The sequence below is a fragment of the Echiichthys vipera genome (assembly GCF_963691815.1).
Source record: "Echiichthys vipera genome assembly, chromosome: 8".
Taxonomy (NCBI): domain Eukaryota; kingdom Metazoa; phylum Chordata; class Actinopteri; order Perciformes; family Trachinidae; genus Echiichthys; species Echiichthys vipera.
This window is the reverse complement of record NC_139833.1, coordinates 5,118,713-5,140,187: the sequence shown is the minus strand read 5'-3', so window position 1 is coordinate 5,140,187 and position 21,475 is coordinate 5,118,713. Positions and strand designations below refer to the sequence as shown.

Below are 21,475 nucleotides of genomic sequence, written 5' to 3'. Positions count from 1 at the left end.
GTTATCCTCAAATTGCCCCTTACACACATCCAACAGTCAGTACGCGCCATAACACTTTATACATAACCACACAGTTTATAGTTTGGTTTATTGCTTTCTTTTCGTGCTTTGTGAAAAGAAAAGAAAAATGGCATGTTGCCGCGGCAGCCAACGGGGTGGATCCCATCTTTGTTAGTTTACCCTCAGTGTTTGAGCCTGAAGAACCGTGTAAAGAGAGGTCCACGCTCATGTTCGATAATCTAGAAAAATAGACTCAGCAGCACACATTGACCTTCCATGTGCGTGATACAAGTTACACATTTAGAAATACAGCTGTAGTGTGTGTCTGAACGAAGTGTGTGTTCCTGCCGTTGCCCTCATAGTCTGAGGATGCAGAGGAATGACGCTCACAGTATCACGTATCTACTGAGTTTATTTGGTCGGAGTTATTTCATTTTTTGAACTGCAGAATCCTTTTTACATCTCAAAAAAAGAGAAACTTTCCACTTACTTTCATTTCCTCTTCTTCCAGCCTGTTGGCGTTGTTCTTATGGAACATTGTGGGGTCGCAGATAATTGTCTGGTCCTGAGTAACCCACAGCGCTCACTCGGGATATAAGCTTTTCCCCTTGTTACCAAAGCGTAGCAGCTCTCCCTGACCGCAGGGCGGCCTCAGCGCGGTCCTCACTCGTCACTCTGGTCAGCCGAGGTCATCTTGGTCGACTTGATCTTGACCTCCGGCTTTTCCTAGAGCAAGGTTCGACCGAAAGCTTCCAGGGTTTGGGATGGATGTTGCCTTTTATGAAGCACTGTGGAATGAGACGGATGTAGGACGCGGGTAGAAAGTATTTTTCAGCCGTTTACTGTCACATTGCCATATTACTTATTTTATTGCACTCTTGCATCAAAATCCTAATTTCCAATCCTATTGTTTTAAGACATACGAGTCATAAATCTTGATATTACATCATAAGAAAGTAAAGATTACAATAGAAAAGTGAGTGCTGAGAAATACGAGCCCTTATTAGCCTCGGTGCAGAATATCCTTTTCTGTTTGAGCAGTTTTATGGCCCCATTTTTCATAGTTTCCCTCTCATGACTTCCACATGAAAGGACAACTGTAAGATAATTGGAAAGTACTTTGAATGCTGGTCAGTCTGTGCTGATGCCCCTCTTTACTTTGGAGACGTTTCCACTTAGCTTCGCTCTCACCAGACACTGTGATCTTGGAGATAGCAGCAGATCGAAGGGAAGTCAGCTGCCCCTGTCTGCAGGCGTTTGGATCAAAGCCAGGATTCTGCATTGACAGAAATATTAGGTTGTGAGTGGACGCGTATGTGTGGCCTTTGTTTGGTATTCTGTCTGAACCTGTGTAGACAAACAGTGTGGTTCAAGTCGGGGCAAATCTGAAATCTCAAACATTTGAATGACCTTTGTGCACACAGTCACAAATGAAGTGCTTGTTTATCTAAACTCTAGATTGCACTATTTGCTTAAACTCGCTCTCACTGGTGGATGTGGCCGGAATCAATACACTGCAGCTTTAGTTTATCTGCCATTGCATTTGAATGGCTTTATCTTGTTTTGAAGAGAGAAAATGTAAGTTTTCAGTTGCTGACAGATTGCTAAAAAATGTATCTCCTCTAACCGTTAAAATAATACGACCCTTGCTGCGCATTTAACCACCATTTCACCACATATTCTAAACACATTGGTCTAATAAGCTGGTGACTGACAAGAATAGAAAACAAATTCCAGTTTCACCCACATGTAGTCTGCTGCTTTCCGTGTCAGACAGACTATATTTGTTCAAAACGTATTCTATTCTGAACCGGCCTGGAACCAGATGGCTTCTGTAGAGCAGGAGGCCGACTCGGTTCGGATGCGGCCATGTTGTTGACAGGCTTGTTGATTCTGTTTATTCTAACCTCGTATCGCAAGCGCCACTAATAGCAGCTCTGCTCTCGAACAGCATCTATATCCAGGCATACCATCCGGGCTCAGACCATTAATCAGCCAGTCAGCTGTCCGTATTCTGATTATATGTGAGGTAATGGAGTAACGCTGCAGTCGTCTCACCACACTGGCTGCCGCCACTCTGTGTTACGCTTATAGAATCACTAAACGGTCACGCTCATGGCACCAATACTTCCTCAATGTGATGTGTTTCCTATTGAAACTGGATACCAAAGGATTGATCTTGAGTTTAAACCATTCAGCTGTTAGTTATTGAGAGATCAGTTTGACCCGACTGGATTGTTGAACAAGTTATAATGAGTTTTGAAAGTTGATGGGCTTCAGAGAAACCTGGAGAAATCTGTGGTCGCCAAACAAAAATGGTGGTCTAAGTTGGGACTCGAAGATTGTCTTGGTCCAGACCTTTGAATCCTCCCATTACCGCTCCAACGAGTTGACCGATTTGTCTGGCATTGTGACAAAAAGCAATCGACCGTTGTCAAGCGGCGTTTACGTAGACGGCATGTCCTCTTCTTTTATCCACACTGCAATGACACAAAGCTGGCTGAAATTAAGCAAAGTCTCCCTTTTGAAGCCACGGCAAAATATTAAAGTTGGAATGGCTATCCATCAGTTCAGGCTATCCAACCGGAAATTCACTTAGATTTAAGTGATTTTAATTGAGCCAGAATATGAATTAATCTTAAGCTACTGTTTTTTTAATATTCATTCAATTGACATTAGCAACATGTTCTTTTTTTCACCTTTTTCAGAACATTAGCTCTGATATCATGTATTAATGAGGGTAAAGTTATGTGACAGCGGTAAAAATGTGTTGTTTTGGATATGCAAACATATACGGACCATAGACTTTATCAAACATCGATGTAGTCTCCGTGACATCACCAATCTGGCCTCCGCTGAAGTGGCTAATCCAAAAATGGACAATGAGGTGAAGCTGAGGTGGGCCGAATGAAGCCTAGGATCCAAGCTCGCCACCTGCGATGGCAGCCACCGTTTACTCAAAGGAGCCATCCCTTAATTATGCAGAACTTTTAACCATAATATGAGAAAAATGGAGTTATATAAAAATTCACCCCCCTTTCAGGTGTCATGAATGGGGAAATTGGCTATAGAGAACACAGCTGTGTCCTTTTTTTGTACCAGGCTGTAAACCTGCTGTAAAGTCAGGCCTTTTAATATGGGGGTCTATGGGGATGGACTTGATTTCAAAGCCAGTATCCATATGAGGAACTGCAGTTTTGGGCACTTTCACATTGGCTTTATTTTTCAGACCCGGAGGTGACCTCTTGGTATGGACAGGTAGATATGTACACAATAAAACGGTATATCCACAGAAGTGTCAGTAATCAGATTTATGTATTGAACAGTTTTCTCCTCGGGTTCCTCAAAGCAGCCGCCCGCTTCAGCGTTTTATTTGCTGTCCTAGCACCTTACTACATCCTCTATCCTCTATCCTCTACCTTTCCCCTGCTGTGTCCACACCCCTCCTGCTCTTTGGGCCTTGCAGGCAGCAGCAGTTGTTAAGACAAACAGATGTGCTCAGCACTCCTCTCTGTCCTCCGTCCCCGAGGAGACGAGGCCGATGTGGATGTTATTGTTTAAAGAGGAGCTCCTCCCAGCTGTGTGGCAGAGCGGAGGTGGTGTGTGTGTGTGTGTGTGTGTGTGTGTGTGTGTGTGTGTGTGTGTGTGTGTGTGTGTGTGTGTGTGTGTGTGTGTGTGTGTGTGTGTGTGTGTGTGTGTGTGTGTGTGTGTGTGTGTGTGTGTGTGTGTGTGTGTGTGTGTGTGTGTGTGTGTGTGTGTGTGTGTGTGTGTGTGTGTGTGTGTGTGTGTGTGTGTGTGTGTGTGTGGGGGGGGGGGGGTGGAGGTTATGTGCCCCTGGGCGGCCGAGGCCCCATAAATCTTCTGCGTGACGGTGAGTTCCTGGCTCGATGCAGGTTGTGGGGCCGACAAAAGAATCCGGGCCCCCAGTTGGTTTGTTGGTTCTGACGGTATGGTTTGGTCAGGATGTGGGGGTCTCGCTCACGGCAGCAGAAGAGACCAAGTGAAAGGCCACATGGGAGGCAGAGATAACATCAGCAGTGATGTATAGGTCACTGTGCTCTCACTCGCTGTCTGCTGTGTGTGCGAAGAACGAGAGAGAACGTCTACTGTGAGAGAGAGAGAGACAGAGAGACAGTCTGATTGAACCTAGACATCACAAAGGAAGAATGTCCACAGGTCCTGTTTCCACAGCATTTACAACAAAGTGCAGAAAAGAAGAGTGTGTAATGGCCACCGAGAGGGTCGCTGAGCTCAGCAGAGGCCACAGCCCGGCTGTCTGCTGCCCTCGTGTGCTCCCCTCGCTGCACGGACAGACTTCCCTTTGTCAACAGCTGACAGACGGACACTGAATGGAGGGATGAAGTGGGAATAGGAAGGATGAGTGTGAACGGTAATGTCTTATGGGAATAACTTTAGAGTACTTTAGAGTATTTTTTTTCACAACAAAGTTGTCCGTGGCTCCGATAACTTAATACTAAGCAGTCTTAACATGTGAGATCTATGAATGAGTCAACATTGGTATAAAGGAAGTCCATCAAGTCCCCAGTTTTACCAGTTTTACCAATCAAATCTAACATATATTAGGTTTTTAGATTTTGCAGAGCTACTTTCTACAGCTGCAAGTGTAGTTGGTGATTTCGGTGTGTGTGTTTGTAGAATTGTGAAATGGAAAGTTACTTGAAAGTTACTGAAAGTCTCTTTGATTTAAACTCTGGACTTTTCTTTCTTTGGTGTTTAATTGAACTGGTCTGGACACCACCGCTGCGTTCTATGACACATTTTCTTTTTGTGAATTTTAAGTGGTTGCTGTGGTTTGTGCTTTTTGACACGATATGAGGAAAATATCCAACTGCGACCATTTTGACTGATATTGCAAATGCAGTATGATCCACATTATTGTAGGGAATGAGCATTTTTGCAGCTGGGATCGGCTCCAGCACCCCCCGCGACCCCGACTCCGGGATAAAGCGGTTGAAGATGAATGAATGAATGAATAATCTAATTTTAATTGAAAAATATATTGAAATGATGTGAGTTTTTGGCGAGGATCTGTACCCAGCAGATTGCAAAAGCAGTGGTATTTAATTCAGAATGGTATTTTGACTCGTTTTGTCTTTCACAAAAAAACAATGCTGATAATTGTGCAGCTCTGTTCAGCCAAGGTTGCTGCCCACGCTGGTTCTCTTATTCAAGATTCAAGATTCAAGAAACTTTATTTATCCCGAGGGAAATTATTTTGCAACAGTTTCAATACAAAGGCGGAAAAGGATCAGAGTAACAATAAGCATAAACATAAATCAAATCAAAATAAAGCTAGCGTAAAATAAATCAAGCAATGAACCAGGTGTGACAGAGTGCAACAGACATCGTGGTTAAGCGTAGGTATATACAATATACAACAATACGCACTGTTCAGTTCGTATTGTTGTATATTGTATAAACCTATGCTATAATCTAATGTAACTGTTGTCGCCTCTGCTGAAAGTAAATCTTTTGATTTTTATTTTCTCGATAATTCATTTAGTCTGAAGTACGACTCGCCTAAAACCTCTTTTGAATACCTAAATATAAACAAAAAAAGTGAAATACAATGCACCTGGTCATATGTACATTTCATTTTATGTCAAAAGAAATGAACTTGTGCTTTGCATTGAATGTTGGTAAGTTTAAACCATTCTCTGCTTGACAACGTTACACTTCTTCACTTTGTTTTCTGTGACGTGGAAAATTCATGTCATAATGAAAAACACTTATTAAACAGTTATTAGTTACAAAAAACTAAATAAAGGCCCTTTTCACGTATGTTTTTTCATTGAATTATGACAGACAATGCATACTTAAATAGGAAAAACATATTAGAATGGGTATTTCACTTTATTTCTTTGCTTTCATATGTTTTAATTTAGGCATTTTACATCTTCCATAAACCCTGGGTTTGTATAGCATCAAACATAAAATCTATCTTGACTCTCCTTTGTGTTTGCAACAGCGAGTGGTAAAAGAGAGAGAGCAAAGACTTTAACAGTTTTATATCAGTTTTTACAACAGTGTTTTGGATTTCAGGAGTTGGACTCAAAAGGACGGTTGAGGATAGAATGTCAATTTTATTAAAATATAACAGAAGCGCCATTATACGTAACCCTTCACTTTCTATACATAGTTTTTACACCCTGTTTGTGAGAGCTGTAAGTGGGCCTGACCAGGGTTAGTGTGTTTAGTTTAGTGTGTGTGACTGAGCTGTGTGGACAGCATGAAGTATGGCAGCAGCAGATGGGAGTTGGCCGACTGTCCCGCCGAGTCCGGCGCTTGCTGTTTGGGTTGGCATCCCATCCAAGAGCCCTCCAACCCAAACACTGGAGGGCTGTTCACACGCCATTACCTCTGTGATTGACAGGGCGGCCCTCCACTCAGAGGGCTTCACATGAAGGACGCCGTTTGTCAGTGCCAGGAGTTTGTCGCTGAGGGTGATGATTTGGCAGCTGATGGATGTAAATGTAAAAGCATTTCATAAGGTTTCGGTGCTTGAAGAGAGTGGATTTGGACCTCCTTCTGTGCTGATTATTTTTCTTTTCGACTAGTCATACTTTCTTTTAATGGCAGCATTATCAAGGCTTAGATTGATCATTATCGGCACGTTATACTGCCGTCACTGGAGCTAAATTTATGGAGCTCAATAGGACTTTGCCTCCTGCGTTTATACTCTGGTTATGTAAGCACCGCTCCTGACGGACGTAAACAGACTGTTAACGTCTAACTCAGTCACGTTACATGATGGTGATGATGGCTTATAGGCCTTGATTGTGTGTCATGATGTAATTCAACAGTGTGACCAGAAGTCGGGCTGAGAGTCTTGGTGGTGAATAGCAATACTATAAGGTTTAATTTAGGGTTTGATTTTACAGGAGACCATGGAAACAATAATACATGACGATATGTGTTTTATCATGCTTATTCTAAAGCCACTTACCAAAGGAAAGTGTCATTCAATTTAGAGATATCTGTCGTCACCCACAACTGATAGAGGTGAATGAAAACAATGATCTTTAAAACAATACAATATTACACATTACTCTGGAGAGTGACTGTCTAGAAAGTTTTGATTTGTTCAGTGGTTGAGATAGGTCTGGTTGTACCCATTAACAGCTGTTTTACCACATAGACCAGGGGTGTCAAACTGACCCAGTAAAGGGCCACTGTGGCTACAGGTTTTCATTCTAACCAATCAAAAACAACCTGGTCCAACAAGTCAACTGTGTGAAGACAGTTCAGGTGATTGAGTAAGTGTGTTCTTGCTTGGTTGGACTGAAAACCTGCAGCCACAGCAGCCCTTTACTGGATCAGTCTATTTCACATGTGACATAGACTGTATAAAATATGGACATAGTCAGTGTGACGTCAACCATATGCTTCTGAAGAGCTGTTGTGAAGCTTGATGTGAGTGGCTGCGGCCGTCACCATATTGGCTGCACCTATTTCTGCCTGATCCCAGATAATCCAAAATCGGATGGGGCTTGTGTGGGCTGGATGACGCGTGGTTTGCTCAGCTCACAACCTGTGACGGCACCCAACTGTCATTTAAACCTTTACTTATGCCGAACTGTAAGCCTTAGTATAACTTAAACAGTTGGGTTACATACATATTTTACCCTCTACAGTTGATTGATTATCAAAGTTAGCTATCTCGAAGTAAAGTCATGACGTATCGCCCTTTCAAAATATGATTTCCAGGCCCAAGCTGGTCCCGACCATATATTTTTATAATGCTGCGGTGCTGTGTTCCCCGCTGTTGCAACAGTGTGAGTCATCCTATCGATGAAAAGGTGTCTCACTGAAGAAAGAAGTGATAGGAGCATTTGGACCGGGAAATCGCAATTTGAAAGGGTGTTACGTCAGACATAAGAGCCCCGTAGAGACAAAAAACTTTTTTGTATTAGGCTGTAAACATGTTTATTTCTGCTGTAAAAATGGGCATTTCAACATGGAGGTCCATGGGGATTGACTCGCTTTTGGAGCCAGCCTCAAGGGCCACTTCTATTCAAGCAACTGCACTTTTTGGCACATCCACGTTTACATCAATGTGGAAAACATTAACTCATCTACAACCACCACCACAGCTTCTGTTTCAAATGAAAATGACGTCAATGGGACAGACCTGTCACTCATACTGATTCGGTTGCACAAAACCAGACCCAACATGAAGTTGACTTACATGAACGCAATAACAGCTTCCACCTTCACACAGCCACTAGAGGTCCTTATAAGTTAAACAGTGTTTGAGGGATTTGAATAAACGATTAATGCTGTCATTTTAAATGTAATGTCACATAAAGTCATAACAGTCCATCACCTGGTTAGCATGCGCTCATGCTTGTTATGCCTGAGAAAGCGTGAATTGAGGCTCGCTGGAGGCCAGATAGAAGTGCCGTCCTCAGCGTTTCTCTGCTCTTGCTGGGAACGCGGGCTCTGTGGCATTGGTTCTCACCATTAACTGGGCTTCCCTCCTGAATAGGCCCTGCCAAACTATGCAGTGTCCCGCCGAGTCCAGAGATGAGGACATGGGCTTGCAGTGAAGCCTAGCGGTTCCTACTTCCTATCAATGACAAGAAGCATCAATCTTAGCCGCCCTTAGACCTGGACCCTGCCAAGCACGATTCCAGCGAGAAGAAAAAAAGCAAATGGCTGCTGGAATTAAACAAAGGCTGGATTATCCTCTCAATGTGTCTCTTAGCGGGACAGTTCATCTCTGAATCCCCCGTGGTTCAGAGCGGAAGGAACGTCATAATTTTAGTGCTTGACTGCCTTAGATGCACTCGGTCTTCTTTTGGTTTTACTCCTCTCCCCTCTCACTCATGCCTTGTCTGCAGACTGTCTGTCAGTTGCATTGAGAGGGCAAATAAAGTTTGAAATAAAGTCTAACCCCGTTGCTTCTATTTCGACTCAATCCAAAATACACCATTTAACACTGTATCTGACACTTGCAAAAACATTCCCTGTGACATTTTCTCTCTCACACCTGCTGAATCCCAGCAATAGCTCTGTTAAATAAGTGAGGTGTGCAGTATTGCTCGGGAGCGGTAGTTTTCTCTCTGAGCTCCTCAGGGTTTCCCCAAACACTTGAGGAAGTCCACCAGTTTTACTGATTGGAAACGTGTCCGGAGATTTCGCGGTGCTGCTCCGCTCACGCTGCACACCTTCAGTTCTCAGCAGTGTGTTTGTTCAGGTGCAGCGCGGACCATCGGTCCTTTGGGGGTTTTTGACTGCCGGCCTCGATACAATTCACAAGTTTATTACAGAGGAGGAGTTTAAAATCTGGCTGTGGAAGGACTTTCTCAAAATAGAAAGGAGTAATCTCACACTGGGCAAAGCTGTGCAAGACTCTGTACACACCTAGATAGTATTTGCGTGTGTGTGTGAAAACTTACATGTTAGTTATCTTCATGACTATGATTGAGAAATGTGTTTATTCACGATTCTGTGGAGCATTAGATGTTGCCTGTACTGTGAATATGAAACTACATCTAGGAGACAGTTAGCTTAGCTTAGCATAGCAGGCTAAAAACAGCTAGCCTTGCTTTGTACAAAGGTGACAAATACTCCCAGCTCTCATAAAGCGCACAAATTAATCACCAGTATATCTTGTTTCTTTTATGTTTTAGGTGTAAAAACAACAGTTTGCCGTTTTACTGAGGGTTATTGGCTGAAGTCCTTATCCACTGGGAGGCTCCAGGAAGTTACTCAACCAGGCCAAGAAATAGTCTTCCACATAACAAGGGTTGTGAACCGAACTCATTACTTTCAAGTGTAGCGACCAACACATGTTAAAATTCAATCGGTGCTAGGTACCATTGGGTACATATCGGTTCAAATGTGAATGCTACCCGACCCTACACAGAGCCCCCTGTAAAACAGCAAACTACTGTTTTCATGCTTGTGTTTTTGTACTGATAGATGGTACAAACAGGGCGCAGCATGTTTTTGTTAACTGCTAGCTGTACCCCCCTGTTTCCAGTCTTTATGTTAAGCTAAGCTAAGCTAAGCGGCTGCTGGCTGTAGCTTCATATTTCTGGTACTGACATAAAGGGTGGTATCATTTTCTCATCTGTATTCTCCACCAGAGAGCGAAAGAGCACAGTACCAAAAATGTTGAACTGCTCTTTTTAGGGAACTTATATATTTAGATGGAGCTATAAAAAAAAAAAGCATTTTCATCAAGCTAAAATAAGGCTGTGTGCATATGCGGGGGACGCATTCATGCATGCCATGTATAGAGTTAATGAATCCCATCACACATCAAGGCTGCTTTATAAAACTTAGACCTAATTTAATAATGTGGGCTGCTTTACTTATAACGAATACATTACTATACATAGTCTATATGGGGCTTTGTGGTTGTGCGATATTTGAAGGTTACTGTTCTCTCTTGTACGGCTGCAGAGGCCAAAGTGGACGGGAGTTGCCAAAAAGCACAGACTAGACGGGGTGGTCCGGAAACAGCCCGGAGATCCAGTGAAACTTAACAAGCATGTTCCCTTTGGATGTTAAAATGAAGTGTAACACAGATATTAATGTAGCAAGTATCACAACACAGCAGAGGAATGTAAACTGGAGCACTGGGACATCAAGCTGGACGCTAACCAGCTGCAGCCGAATACCCCCCTCATAATAGCCTGAAACCCCCCGCTCGTCCTCCTCCAGTGGCCAGCTACACTCAAGCCTCAGCTTTTCATCACGGCTGGCCAGGAGTGGGACCCAAATGACTCCTTCTGGGGATGAAAGTGTCTAGTTACTCATCTGTGGAGGTTGATTTTTTAGATAAATCACTTGTGGTGTGAAGGCAGCTGAATGTGTGTGAGGGTTCAAGGCCCGTACAGTATATGATTCTCATGAAAAGTTACACGGCTGCTGTGAGCTCTGTAACACATTGATGTGCAGATGAATGATAACCTGAGATGACATTTGGACTTGTGGACTGTTTTATGTTGGATATGTGTATAAATGAGTGTGTGTTTGTGTGTGTGTGTGTGTGTGTGTGTGTGTGTGTGTGTGTGTGTGTGTGTGTGTGTGTGTGTGTGTGTGTGTGTGTGTGTGTGTGTGTGTGTGTGTGTGTGTGTGTGTGTGTGTGTGTGTGCGTGCGCGTGCGTGCGTGTGTGTGTGTGTGTGTGTGTGTGTGTGTGTGTGTGTGTGTGTGTGTGTGTGTGTGTGTGTGTGTGTGTGTGTGTGTGTGTGTGTGTGTGTGTGTTTCTTTCTTCAGAGGTATCCATCATTTGGGCTGCTCACCAGGTTCACCACAGTTCAGATTACTTCAACCTCACTACCGCCCTCAGACAGTCCCTCACCCAGCAGTTCACGTCATGGGTAAGAGAATATTCCCTCTGTCAAAGGACAAGTCTGACTCGTTTTTTATTATTCTCAACATATTCAATTTATTTATGGAAATAATTTATTACCGTATTTTCCGCACTATAAGTTGCACCTAAAAACCTTCAAATTTCTCAAAAGCCGACAGTGCGCCTTATAATCCGGTGCTCCTTATATATGGACCAATATTGAGCCACAACAGGTCTCGCAACTACAGTAAGCAGCCACTGACTCTATTTTCCCCCGTAGAAGAAGTAACGCGCGGTGCATGTTGAGATATACGACTGCGCGAAGCGTGCCGTTTCATTTCCATGTGTGTGTTTGTGTAAAGAGCCCAAAATGGCTCCTATTAAGAGACACGCTTACGACGCAGAGTTTACACTCAAGGCCATTAGTCACGCAGTAGAACACGGGAATAGAGCAGCAGCCAGAGAGTTTAACATGAACCAATCAATGGTGCAGAAGTGGAGGAAGCAACGAGACGATCTGCGCCAAGTAAAGAAAACCAAACAGTGCCTTATAATGTGGTGCGCCTTATAGTGCGGAAAATACGGTAATTACTCGTGCTCATTCATCCGACTTATTCAGAACTGGAAACGTCCCGTCTGCTTCATGTAAAACCCTGGATTTGTTCTTAAACAATATGTTGATAAAAGCAAACGTTTGTCAGATGTGTAACGTATTAACTTCTCTCTTCCTCAGGTTTTCTACCTGCCCTTGGCTCTGATCGCACCCCCCGCGGTCTTTGCCGTCCACATACAGTTAAACCTTCTCTACCAGTTCTGGATCCACACAGAGGTAAATATTTAAACACAGGATATACGTTCTGTAATCAATCAGTTGTGCGTGAAAATTGTGAAACAGTGACATTATCCGGATCCAAAAAAGAGGAGACAAGGGACAATGTTAGTGCATGAACGGTAATGTTTTTCACACGCCCTGTTTTATGTCTGTGAGTGAAATACCTACAACACCTGATAATGATTAAAGGTTGTTTGAGGTACTTATCAAGAATCAGTGTGTTACCTCCAGCTGCTGGCGGTCGGTACGCCCTCAGTTTGAAGAAGTAGACAGGAGGAAAGGCACGGGAGCGAAGCAATGGCATGCTGTGGACGGGGACAGCAGTTTAATGTATTTTAGCCACCTAAAAAAACCCAATATCACTTTAAGTGTATGATATATTTAGAGTATTCTCTGCTTAACCATCAGGCAGCCCTGTTTAAGCCACCAGACTCCTTTGACAAAACATTTCTACAACTGTATTCTACATACATGCAGAATACAGTTAGTTGCTGTTCTCCAGCTTCCTCGATCAGTTTGATTGTTTGTTAGTTGGTTGGATAGTTTGTTAGTACTTTAACCTTTACAACACCAAAGTCACTCAAATAACAAAAGCAAACTAACCTAACTAACCGATGGAGGCAGCGGTAGACCAGACACTTCTGTGTGCTGTGATGTAAAAATACTGTTTTTGTCATTGGAGTCTGGTGGCTTTAACAAGAGCATAGATACCGGCTTCAGTTTCCCCCGTTGGACTTAAAAGGTTTTTTTTCTGTGGGCAAGGTAAAGTGGTGAAAATATTCCAAATAAAGGGCACACGTAAACATATATTGATTTGTTTAGGAGTATTTTTTCTTAGGTGGTTAAAATACATTTAGCTGCTGCCCCCAATTATTCTCAAATCTGTACCTGTAGTCCTGTCTGCTCTCCAGAGTGGTGGTGTGCTGACAGCTGTCTACTGTAGCTAATACACTGCCCTTTGCTCATGCTTCATGTAGCTCTGTAGCGGGCATTTGCTTTTTTTTTGCCACTTCACATTAAAAAATAATAATCAATATAATAATGGATAAAGAAAATTCTTGTCGCTTGGAGCTGCATGTAAAGAACATGTATAATATGCACTTTGTAAAAATGATCTCATCTCATCTTCAGCCTCTTATCCGGGGTCGGGTCGTGGGGGCAGCAGCTTTAGCAGGGGACCCCAAACTTCCCTTTCCAGGGCCACATTAACCAGCTCTAACTGGGGGATCCCGAGGCGTTCCCAGGACTAGGTGGAGATCTAGTCTCTCCACCTGGTCCTGGGTCTATAAGATATAATATATATATGTATATAACAATGATGAAATATGTAAATATATTGTGTGATCAGTCAGCATGTAGCTGTGTGTGCATTTACTCTTAGAAGGCTAACCTGACTGAAGAAAAGCCTGTAAAGTCTGTCTCCCTGTGCCAATACCAATGCGCCTGTTAAGTGGAGCCTTTGTAGACTCAGCGTTGCAGTGGAACCTGTGTTCAATAAAAAATAATGAGATTTTATGAAATATTCCAAACAGAAGCATGGCCGCTCTCTCCGCCTTTAAAGCGACTGGGAGTATCACTTTTACAATCCCCACAATCTTGAGAGGGAATAAATGGATTTGGGACGCCTTCCATCTTTTAGTGCACTATTAGTGAGAGCAGTCGTAATAGTCACAATTTTCTGAAGGGATGTAATTTATGCCTCCTTTTATGGGCTTTTTTTTTTGATGTCATGTAATTTATTGGCATGCTATTCGCTGCAGCGCTCCAGCCCCTGAGCCGGAGTGAAGTGGTGGAGACCCTTTTCATTCAAGATAAAACTCTCACGCTCGACTGCCAGACGCAGCCATTACATGGAAATAATGAATCGCTGAGAAAGTCTGTCCAGCCGTGCACGTTTCGGCACACTGAGAGGTCTGTTGTATTGATGTGAAACATCAAAATATCTGAAAGTTGCTGCCAGAAGAGAAACATGGAGTGTGTGAAATACGCTGTGTGTGACCTCTGTAATCATTATTGCTTTACTGGTTCATCTGTTTGATATCTAAGGAGAGAAAATGATTCATGTTTGATAGTTTTATGCACAAAATATACTCAATGATGCATACAAGTGCATGGTTCGTTGTGTCAGACAAGATGTGTGTGTTTTCTGTCTGCGTGTTAATGGTTTTAACCATTACCAGCATTGTTAACATCTCTGCTCTGCGGCACAGAGCCGTGTATACTGTTCTGCATTACACAAATTCAGTTGAAGAACTCAGTTGAGATGTATAATCAGGGAAACAAACAAGAATATGAATGTTTAGGAATATATGGAAGTGATATTGGGCAAGATACAGTCACAAAACTTTCCAGGTGTATAGTAGAGATCTTAATAACAGCCAAGTGCAATGATGGGTGTGGTCCGGGCAAGGGCGCCGGAAGTAGGGTGGGGCCCAATTTGACGTTGGGGCTGGTGTGATCCCATAGAAAGATGGTCATTACTTGCCAGTAATGTAACATGAATATCTTTGGGCTTTGGACTGGTTATACTAGTACTTTGAAAACATAATCTTGGAGTCAAGGAAATTGCCATAGGGTTAGACCAGAGGTAGGCAATTCCAGTCCTGGAGAGCCACTGTCCTGCATGTTTTAGGTTTCTCTCTGCTCCAACACACCTGACTCTAATGATGTGCTCGTTATCAGGCAGCTGATGCTCGTCACAGTTTGATTATTGTTAGACTCAGGTGTGTTAGGGTAGGGAGAAACCTGAAACATGCAGGACAGTGGCTCTCCACCTCTGGGTTAGGCGATACATTCCCACCGTCAACCCAACAACTGCTGATTGCCGATATATTCACACGTGTTTGTGTCCAATGGCCTCACCCTAATATGTGATGAGTATTTTTAGCCATGCTGGCCCCATGTTTCCAGCGATGCCAATGTCCATGTGTTGGGTCTTTTCTACCTTTCCGCCTGAAATATCTCAACAACTATTGGATGGATTTTGATGGAATTGTGTGCAGACGTTCATCATGCTCGCCCCCAATCAAAGTTTTCACTTATTCTGTGAGATATCTCAATATCTTCTATAGATGGATTGGCTCCAAATTTCATGTCACATTAGTAATTCTCTGTCAGGGGAAAGCATCACAAAAATATGCATCCATCCATCCATCTTCAACCGCTTGTCCTTATCGGGGTCGCGGGGGGGCTGGAGCCGATCCCAGCTGACATCGGGCGTGAGGCGGGGTCCACCCTGGACAGGACGCACAAAAATAATGTCAATGTAAATGTCAATAAATAAAACAGGCTGCCATGAAAGGTTGTTATGGATTTACTGAACACATTATATGTATATGTTTATGTATATATTATAAAGTATTTAATATAATGTATTTTATTATTTAATTTCAGCTGATCAGAGACCTCGGACCTCTGGAGTGGATCTTCAACACCCCAAAACATCACAGAGTTCATCACGGTGAGAAAAGCTTTATTCTAATGTTCTTATTTTATATAGTTTTACGGATATATATATATATATTTTTAAATGTGTGAGATGGTACTTCAACAGGAAGATATTCATCAAACGTGTTAAAAGGCTGAAAAAACATTGATATCTGATTATGGCTGCTCCAGTTATTTTTGTGCGTGTTAATTAGTCAGAGATAAGTGTTATTTGTCACTTTTTCACAAGGATGCCGTTTTAAATATTTCATCTCAACAGGGAGGAACAATTACTGTATTGACAAGAATTACGGAGGAATTCTCATCATATGGGACCGATTATTCGGTAAGTTTAAGTAAATTTGCTTCTATTCCCAATTCCCTTTTCAACGGCTCCATCTTACAGTCACTGCTAATAGCTACATATTATTGTGTATTAGTGCATGACAGTGTTCTGTACATGACAGTGAATCAGTGAGGAAGCAATACCAAAAGTGTCACTGCTGCAATACATGCTTTTGCAAAATAGTGATATGCATCGCTGCGTCTCTCTTCTTTGTGCCTCCATCAACTTGCACGTATGATGTTCTTTTCAGGAGGAATGTGTCAGAGTGGAAGTGCTGAACACCTTAAAGTGTTCAAGCAGCCACAGATGCATTTATAATGCCAATGTTATGCACTTAATACATTAACACTTACAGTATATTTAAATGTTACCCGTGAGGCACTTTGTGTGCATGCAGCAAAATTAAAGAAATCATTCAAAGAACCAGTTTATTTAGATACATTTGTTGTTTTTAAGGATGTTTTGAATCACATTTATATTATATTTTGCACATAAAGTGTTCAGTGCATAAGAGTTATGACTCAAACAGATGTTAGCAGCCTGCGACGTCAAGGTGCTTTTTAATGTTACTGTTACACTTAATCTCCTGTGTAGCATCACAGAGTTAAAGATGTTATTAGTGGACTGTTTTTGGTGTTTGTATATGAAGCGATGGCTGCCCCATAATTATTTGATATTGAATGGAAACTAAAGGTTGTGGTAGGACCCGTTGCAACAACAGAATGAAGGGAAACAGGGACTCTGTAAACTGTAGGTTTGCCTGTAGCCTTTTTTACTCCACACAGCAATTTTGCAGCAAACGTCAGCGAGAGGTAGCTGATTAAATTTTGAGGTTTACATTACCCAGAACTCCCTTGGGCTATTTTTTTTTCACTCTCTCTGTGACTGCAGAGTTTTAAGAGGTAGATCCCAGAAGCTGTGCTCCCAACTGAATTAATGTTCTTCTGTAGCAGGTTTTATACTGTGCTCCTCAGAATATCCCTCTCACCAAATGTCGGGAAAATGTATTTTTTCATCGGCTAAAGAGCCAGAACTTTTTCTGAGGAGTTGGTGGAGACCAAAACAGAGCTAAAGGGAGGATGAATATCGGATTTATATCAGCAGGTGGATACAAACATGACTCCAGGGGAATGATATTGTTACCAGGGTCTACTGGTCTGCTGGAACTGAAAGCTGTATATATGCTCTCAACAAAGCCACCAGACTCCATCAATAAAAACAGGCATTTTAGCAGAATACAGGGGTATCTGGTCTACCACTGCCTCAATTGTTTAGTTTATTTGTTAGTTTTGTTAGTTGCCAGTTTTTTAAACGATACAAAAGTGTTACGGATCGTCAAGGATTAGGACCCAAAAGCGGTGGACTGGGAGAATGAACACAGGAGTTTATTAAACAAAGTCCAAAATTAACAGTAGGTGTCCAAAAGAGATTAACAAAAGGTGTCCGCGTAGGCGGGTGGCTGGAGGCTGGAGGCGGGCGCGTGGCAGGCAGGGCGGCGAGGCACCGAGCTGACGAGGAGGACAAAAAACGTAGTTAGTGCCAGAATAATCTTCGAATGTTAACTAGTTACCAAAACGCTGAGAACGCTGGCGACAAGCTCTACCGATGAGACGGAGTTATCTGGCACAGGAGTGGAGTCAGAGCTGGCTTCTTATGGAGCAGGTGATTAAGTGGAGATGGGAACCAGGTGTGCCTCGTTGCGCTTGCCTGAGTGCCCGCCTCCTGGCGCTTTCCACACTGAAAGTAAGAAAACTCGGAAAAGAGCAGGTTGAACACAAATTTACGTCCCCGAATAAAACAGGGCAGCCCGAGCCATGACACAAAAGTCACACAATGATATTACAAAACTAACTGTTCGAGGCAGCTAAACTAACAGTTCTACAAGCTAAAATGACTGTTTTTTGTCAATGGAGTCTGGGGGCTTTGACGAGAGCATGGAACAGCTTCAGGTCTTTCTGGCAGCGAGGTAAAGTGGGGAAAGTATTCACAATATAGTGTACACTTATATTAATTTCTTTTTTTACTGGCAAAAAACAGTTTAGAGTGCTGCCCCATCCACAGCAGTATGTATTCCTAATGAAAACTGTACGTGTCCTTCTCAGGGACCTTTGCTCCAGAGACAGACAAAGTGGTGTACGGCCTGGTGTTCCCTATCAAGACCTTTGAAACCCTCCATATCCAGGTTGGTCTCATCTTCCATGGTCGGTGTGGCCACCATACTTCCCACCTCCATCCATCTGAGTATAAACACCTTTTTAGTATGATGAGGCGTGAGCTCATGTTTCCCCTTGGCTGGCTGAGTGGCCATTTTGTAACCATAACATTATTACTCCAATGTAAATCAACTGCCCAGCTGAGGTGAGGAAGGCCAATAGAGTGAAATGCCAGGAGGCGGATGGCGTGCTTATTTTTGCTGCCCTCGCTGTTGGCAGAGCACAGCATGAGCAACGTCCTGCTCAATGAAGGCAGAAACATTTCGACTCAGGATCGGTTATCGCCACGGCCTCATTACCGTTGATCAGTTAAATGTAGCATTTGATTGTATGTTGATTTATGTGTGTTTCCTCTTTTAGTTGCACTACTATCGGTATTTGTGGAGAAGGTCCAAAAGGTTCAAGAGTATCGGCGACAAACTGTCGACCTTCTTCAAAGGCCCGAGTTGGAAACCTGGTAAATCTCGGCTGGGTGACCACTCAGAAAATCCTAAGGTTTGTAAAAGAAAAGAAAATCCCTTGTTTTCATCATTCTTGCAGCAGGCATATTCTCAGAATAATACCCTCAGGCTTCATTACCCGTCATTTTGACACACGCAAAACACAGGCCTCAGTGACTCAGAGCATTCCTTATTGAAGGATTCACATATTCTACAACTTTTACAAGGAACTGCCACATCAAATAAAAGCTGCGAAGCCTTTGTAGAAGGAACACAATAAGTTCATTTTCACCATCTTTAAACGCAGTCTGCGGGATTAAAACCGCATGCATTCGAGTGAGTGAGTGTGTGTATGTGCGTGTGTGCATGTGTGCCTGTGTGCGTGTGTGTGTGTGTGTGTGTGTGTGTGTCTGTGCGTGTGTGCTTGTGTGCATGTCTGCGTGTGTGCCTGTGTGTGTGTGTGTGTGTGTGTGTGTGTGTGTGCGCAGAAAGAAAATACAGGCTCCAGTCGAATGCCCCGGCGGTTAGCTTTGAAATAACGCTGATGGTGTCACATATTTAGTTCCCTCATGCTTCACACTTAAAAAAAAAAAAAACTCCCCTTTTCCTTTACAATTAAATCGGCCCCTTAAACCCAGCGGGGTGATTCTAAACACGGACGGAGCTGGAACCGAAATATCTTGAAAGGCTTTGTGTAGACGTCTGCTCGTTGATATGTGCCGGTGAGGGAAAGAGAGGGAGGAGAGAGGGTTGAGCGTGTTTCAGCTCCTTGAGAATAAGCAGAGCAGCGGGCTGGAATACCTACAGGGTTGGGGATGGGATGCAGGGGGAACCCACATGTGGTGGTTTGGATCGGCGGGATCTTGGGAAACCCCCCGAATGAGAGACGGCCACGATTGGCCAGTTTTTTTTGTCCTTCTTTCCCAAAAAGGATGCAGTTTCAACACGAGGCCCTCAGGCCTAATTACTCATCGTTTAGAAGCAGACAAAAACAGGTCAGTGACTCAGGGAATTCTTACGAAAGGATTCATATAGTTCTGTGTGTTTGGGGGAAACCGCTACATCCAATAAAAACCGGATCACTTTGTAGATGGAGCACAACAAACTAATTTTCACCCATTTTGAAATCCAGCCTGAAGGAGACTGAAGCAACAAAAGGTCTTTTTGTGACAAAGGGAATAAACACATAAGAAGTAGAAAGGGAGAGAAAGTTTGAACATGACTTTTACGAGTTCAATTATGGTATTTTCCTTTTTAATGGCCTAAACTCACTGACTCTCACTCACTCACTTGTGTTTTCTGTTGTTTTTGTCATTTCCATTACTTCCTTTTATCTAATTCCTGCCCTAATGCTGTTTTATTGTCTTAAACTTCTAATCCTTCTCAACATTTTCACATATCACAAAATCCACTTTTGATTGATTTTTTTTCAGCATTTGCATGTTTTAATTGCTTCTCCGTCTGCAGTAGACGTTTTTATTGTCACTGGCCCAGGCAGGATTAAAGTTGTGGGGATTCACAGCACGCCATTGTGCACAAACTGAACACAACGAAGATTGCAGCGAGTGGCGGCCATGTTGAAAAAGTGTCGTTTTCAATTCTTTAGCTTTTGTTTTTTCTTCTTCTTCTTGCTTTCTTTATTAAAACAACATGGCATGATGAATTCTCTCAGCCCACAGTTTCTATGGCTGCGTGGTCAACATGTACATCTGTACGTACACGTGTCATTTCAAAATTTTTAGGATGTGTTCAAAACAAATGCCAAACAAATCTTTCAGGTGGTGAAATTACCAGTACATGCAAAGTCAATGCACAGATGCAAAATGAACAGAACATGGAAATGAACAACCTAGTTAATTGGTTTACATTTGTAGACAATTATATTATCCGTCCAAAGTCTAAACCCAAAAAGTGCATTTAAGTGTCGTATACAAGTTTGCCGGATCAGGCGTTCGCTGAGTGCAGCTCTGCAGTGCTGTACGGTGTAGCCACATGACGTTAGCAGTGGACTGTGGGGGATATAGAGGGATTTTCTACCGTTGAAAGTCACAAATAAAGCTTTCTGAACCAAACATTACACAACCGGGCTTGTTGCAGCCGGGGGGGAAATTCTTTAACTTCTTTAAATTCTTTAAACAGCAGCATGTTGTACCGGAGCTGTTCTTTGTGGGCGTTCCTGGCGGACTTTTCCTGATTTGATGACCTTACCTCAAATTCTGCGAAGGCTTGATGTCAGACCACCGAGAAAAAAGTGTCTGAAAGAAGGCGTGACAGCAGTCTGTATCCTGAGGGGAGACTGGTTATCCATAAACATGTTTACCTCGTTATTTGAGACTTCGGTTGCGTTTAGTATGAACATCCAACATTATTTTAATACATATTTATATGACAGAAAAATAAGGAAACGCATACTGGGTCCACTTTAAACAAAGCTTTGATGCAAAGACTTTTAATAATTGAGTTACTTGAGTTTGTCGAGGGAATAATTTTAGCCCTGTAAAGCTTATAATTTAAATGCCCTTGATAGGCAGCCAGTGTTTATGGCAGTGATTCCTAAGCACTACTACCCCAGTAAAGAAGGAAAGTAAACTAATAAGATTACATATTGCTGTGAGGCTGATCTTTAGTATATTCACTGGAACAAGAGATGCCTCCCACCAGTCAGCTGTAAAACCTGAAGGTCACATGCTGTGATTGAAAGTGTGAAGTATTTAACATGCGAGCAGTAAAGTCGAAATATATAACTGCTTATGTGCTTTAACGGTCCTTAAAGCCATAATGTAATAACACTCACAACACATTATATTTCATATGTATTGACTCTGGTTATTAATAAGGAGTCAGGGTACAACCGTGCTGTACAACTTCAGAGGATGTTACTATAAACACGG

General features: G+C 42.7%; 1 protein-coding gene across 1 annotated transcript in view; it reads left to right on the top strand.

Moving 5' to 3' along the window:
- Positions 1–21,475, top strand: part of agmo (alkylglycerol monooxygenase) — a 53,565-nt gene that overhangs the window by 12,342 nt on the left and 19,748 nt on the right. Inside the window, exons 4-9 of the mRNA XM_083918850.1 lie at positions 11,252–11,355; positions 12,061–12,156; positions 15,553–15,619; positions 15,866–15,931; positions 18,034–18,113; positions 18,505–18,639. Of these exons, the coding sequence (XP_083774976.1) occupies positions 11,252–11,355; positions 12,061–12,156; positions 15,553–15,619; positions 15,866–15,931; positions 18,034–18,113; positions 18,505–18,639 (548 nt within the window). The remainder of the gene's footprint in view (positions 1–11,251; positions 11,356–12,060; positions 12,157–15,552; positions 15,620–15,865; positions 15,932–18,033; positions 18,114–18,504; positions 18,640–21,475) is intronic.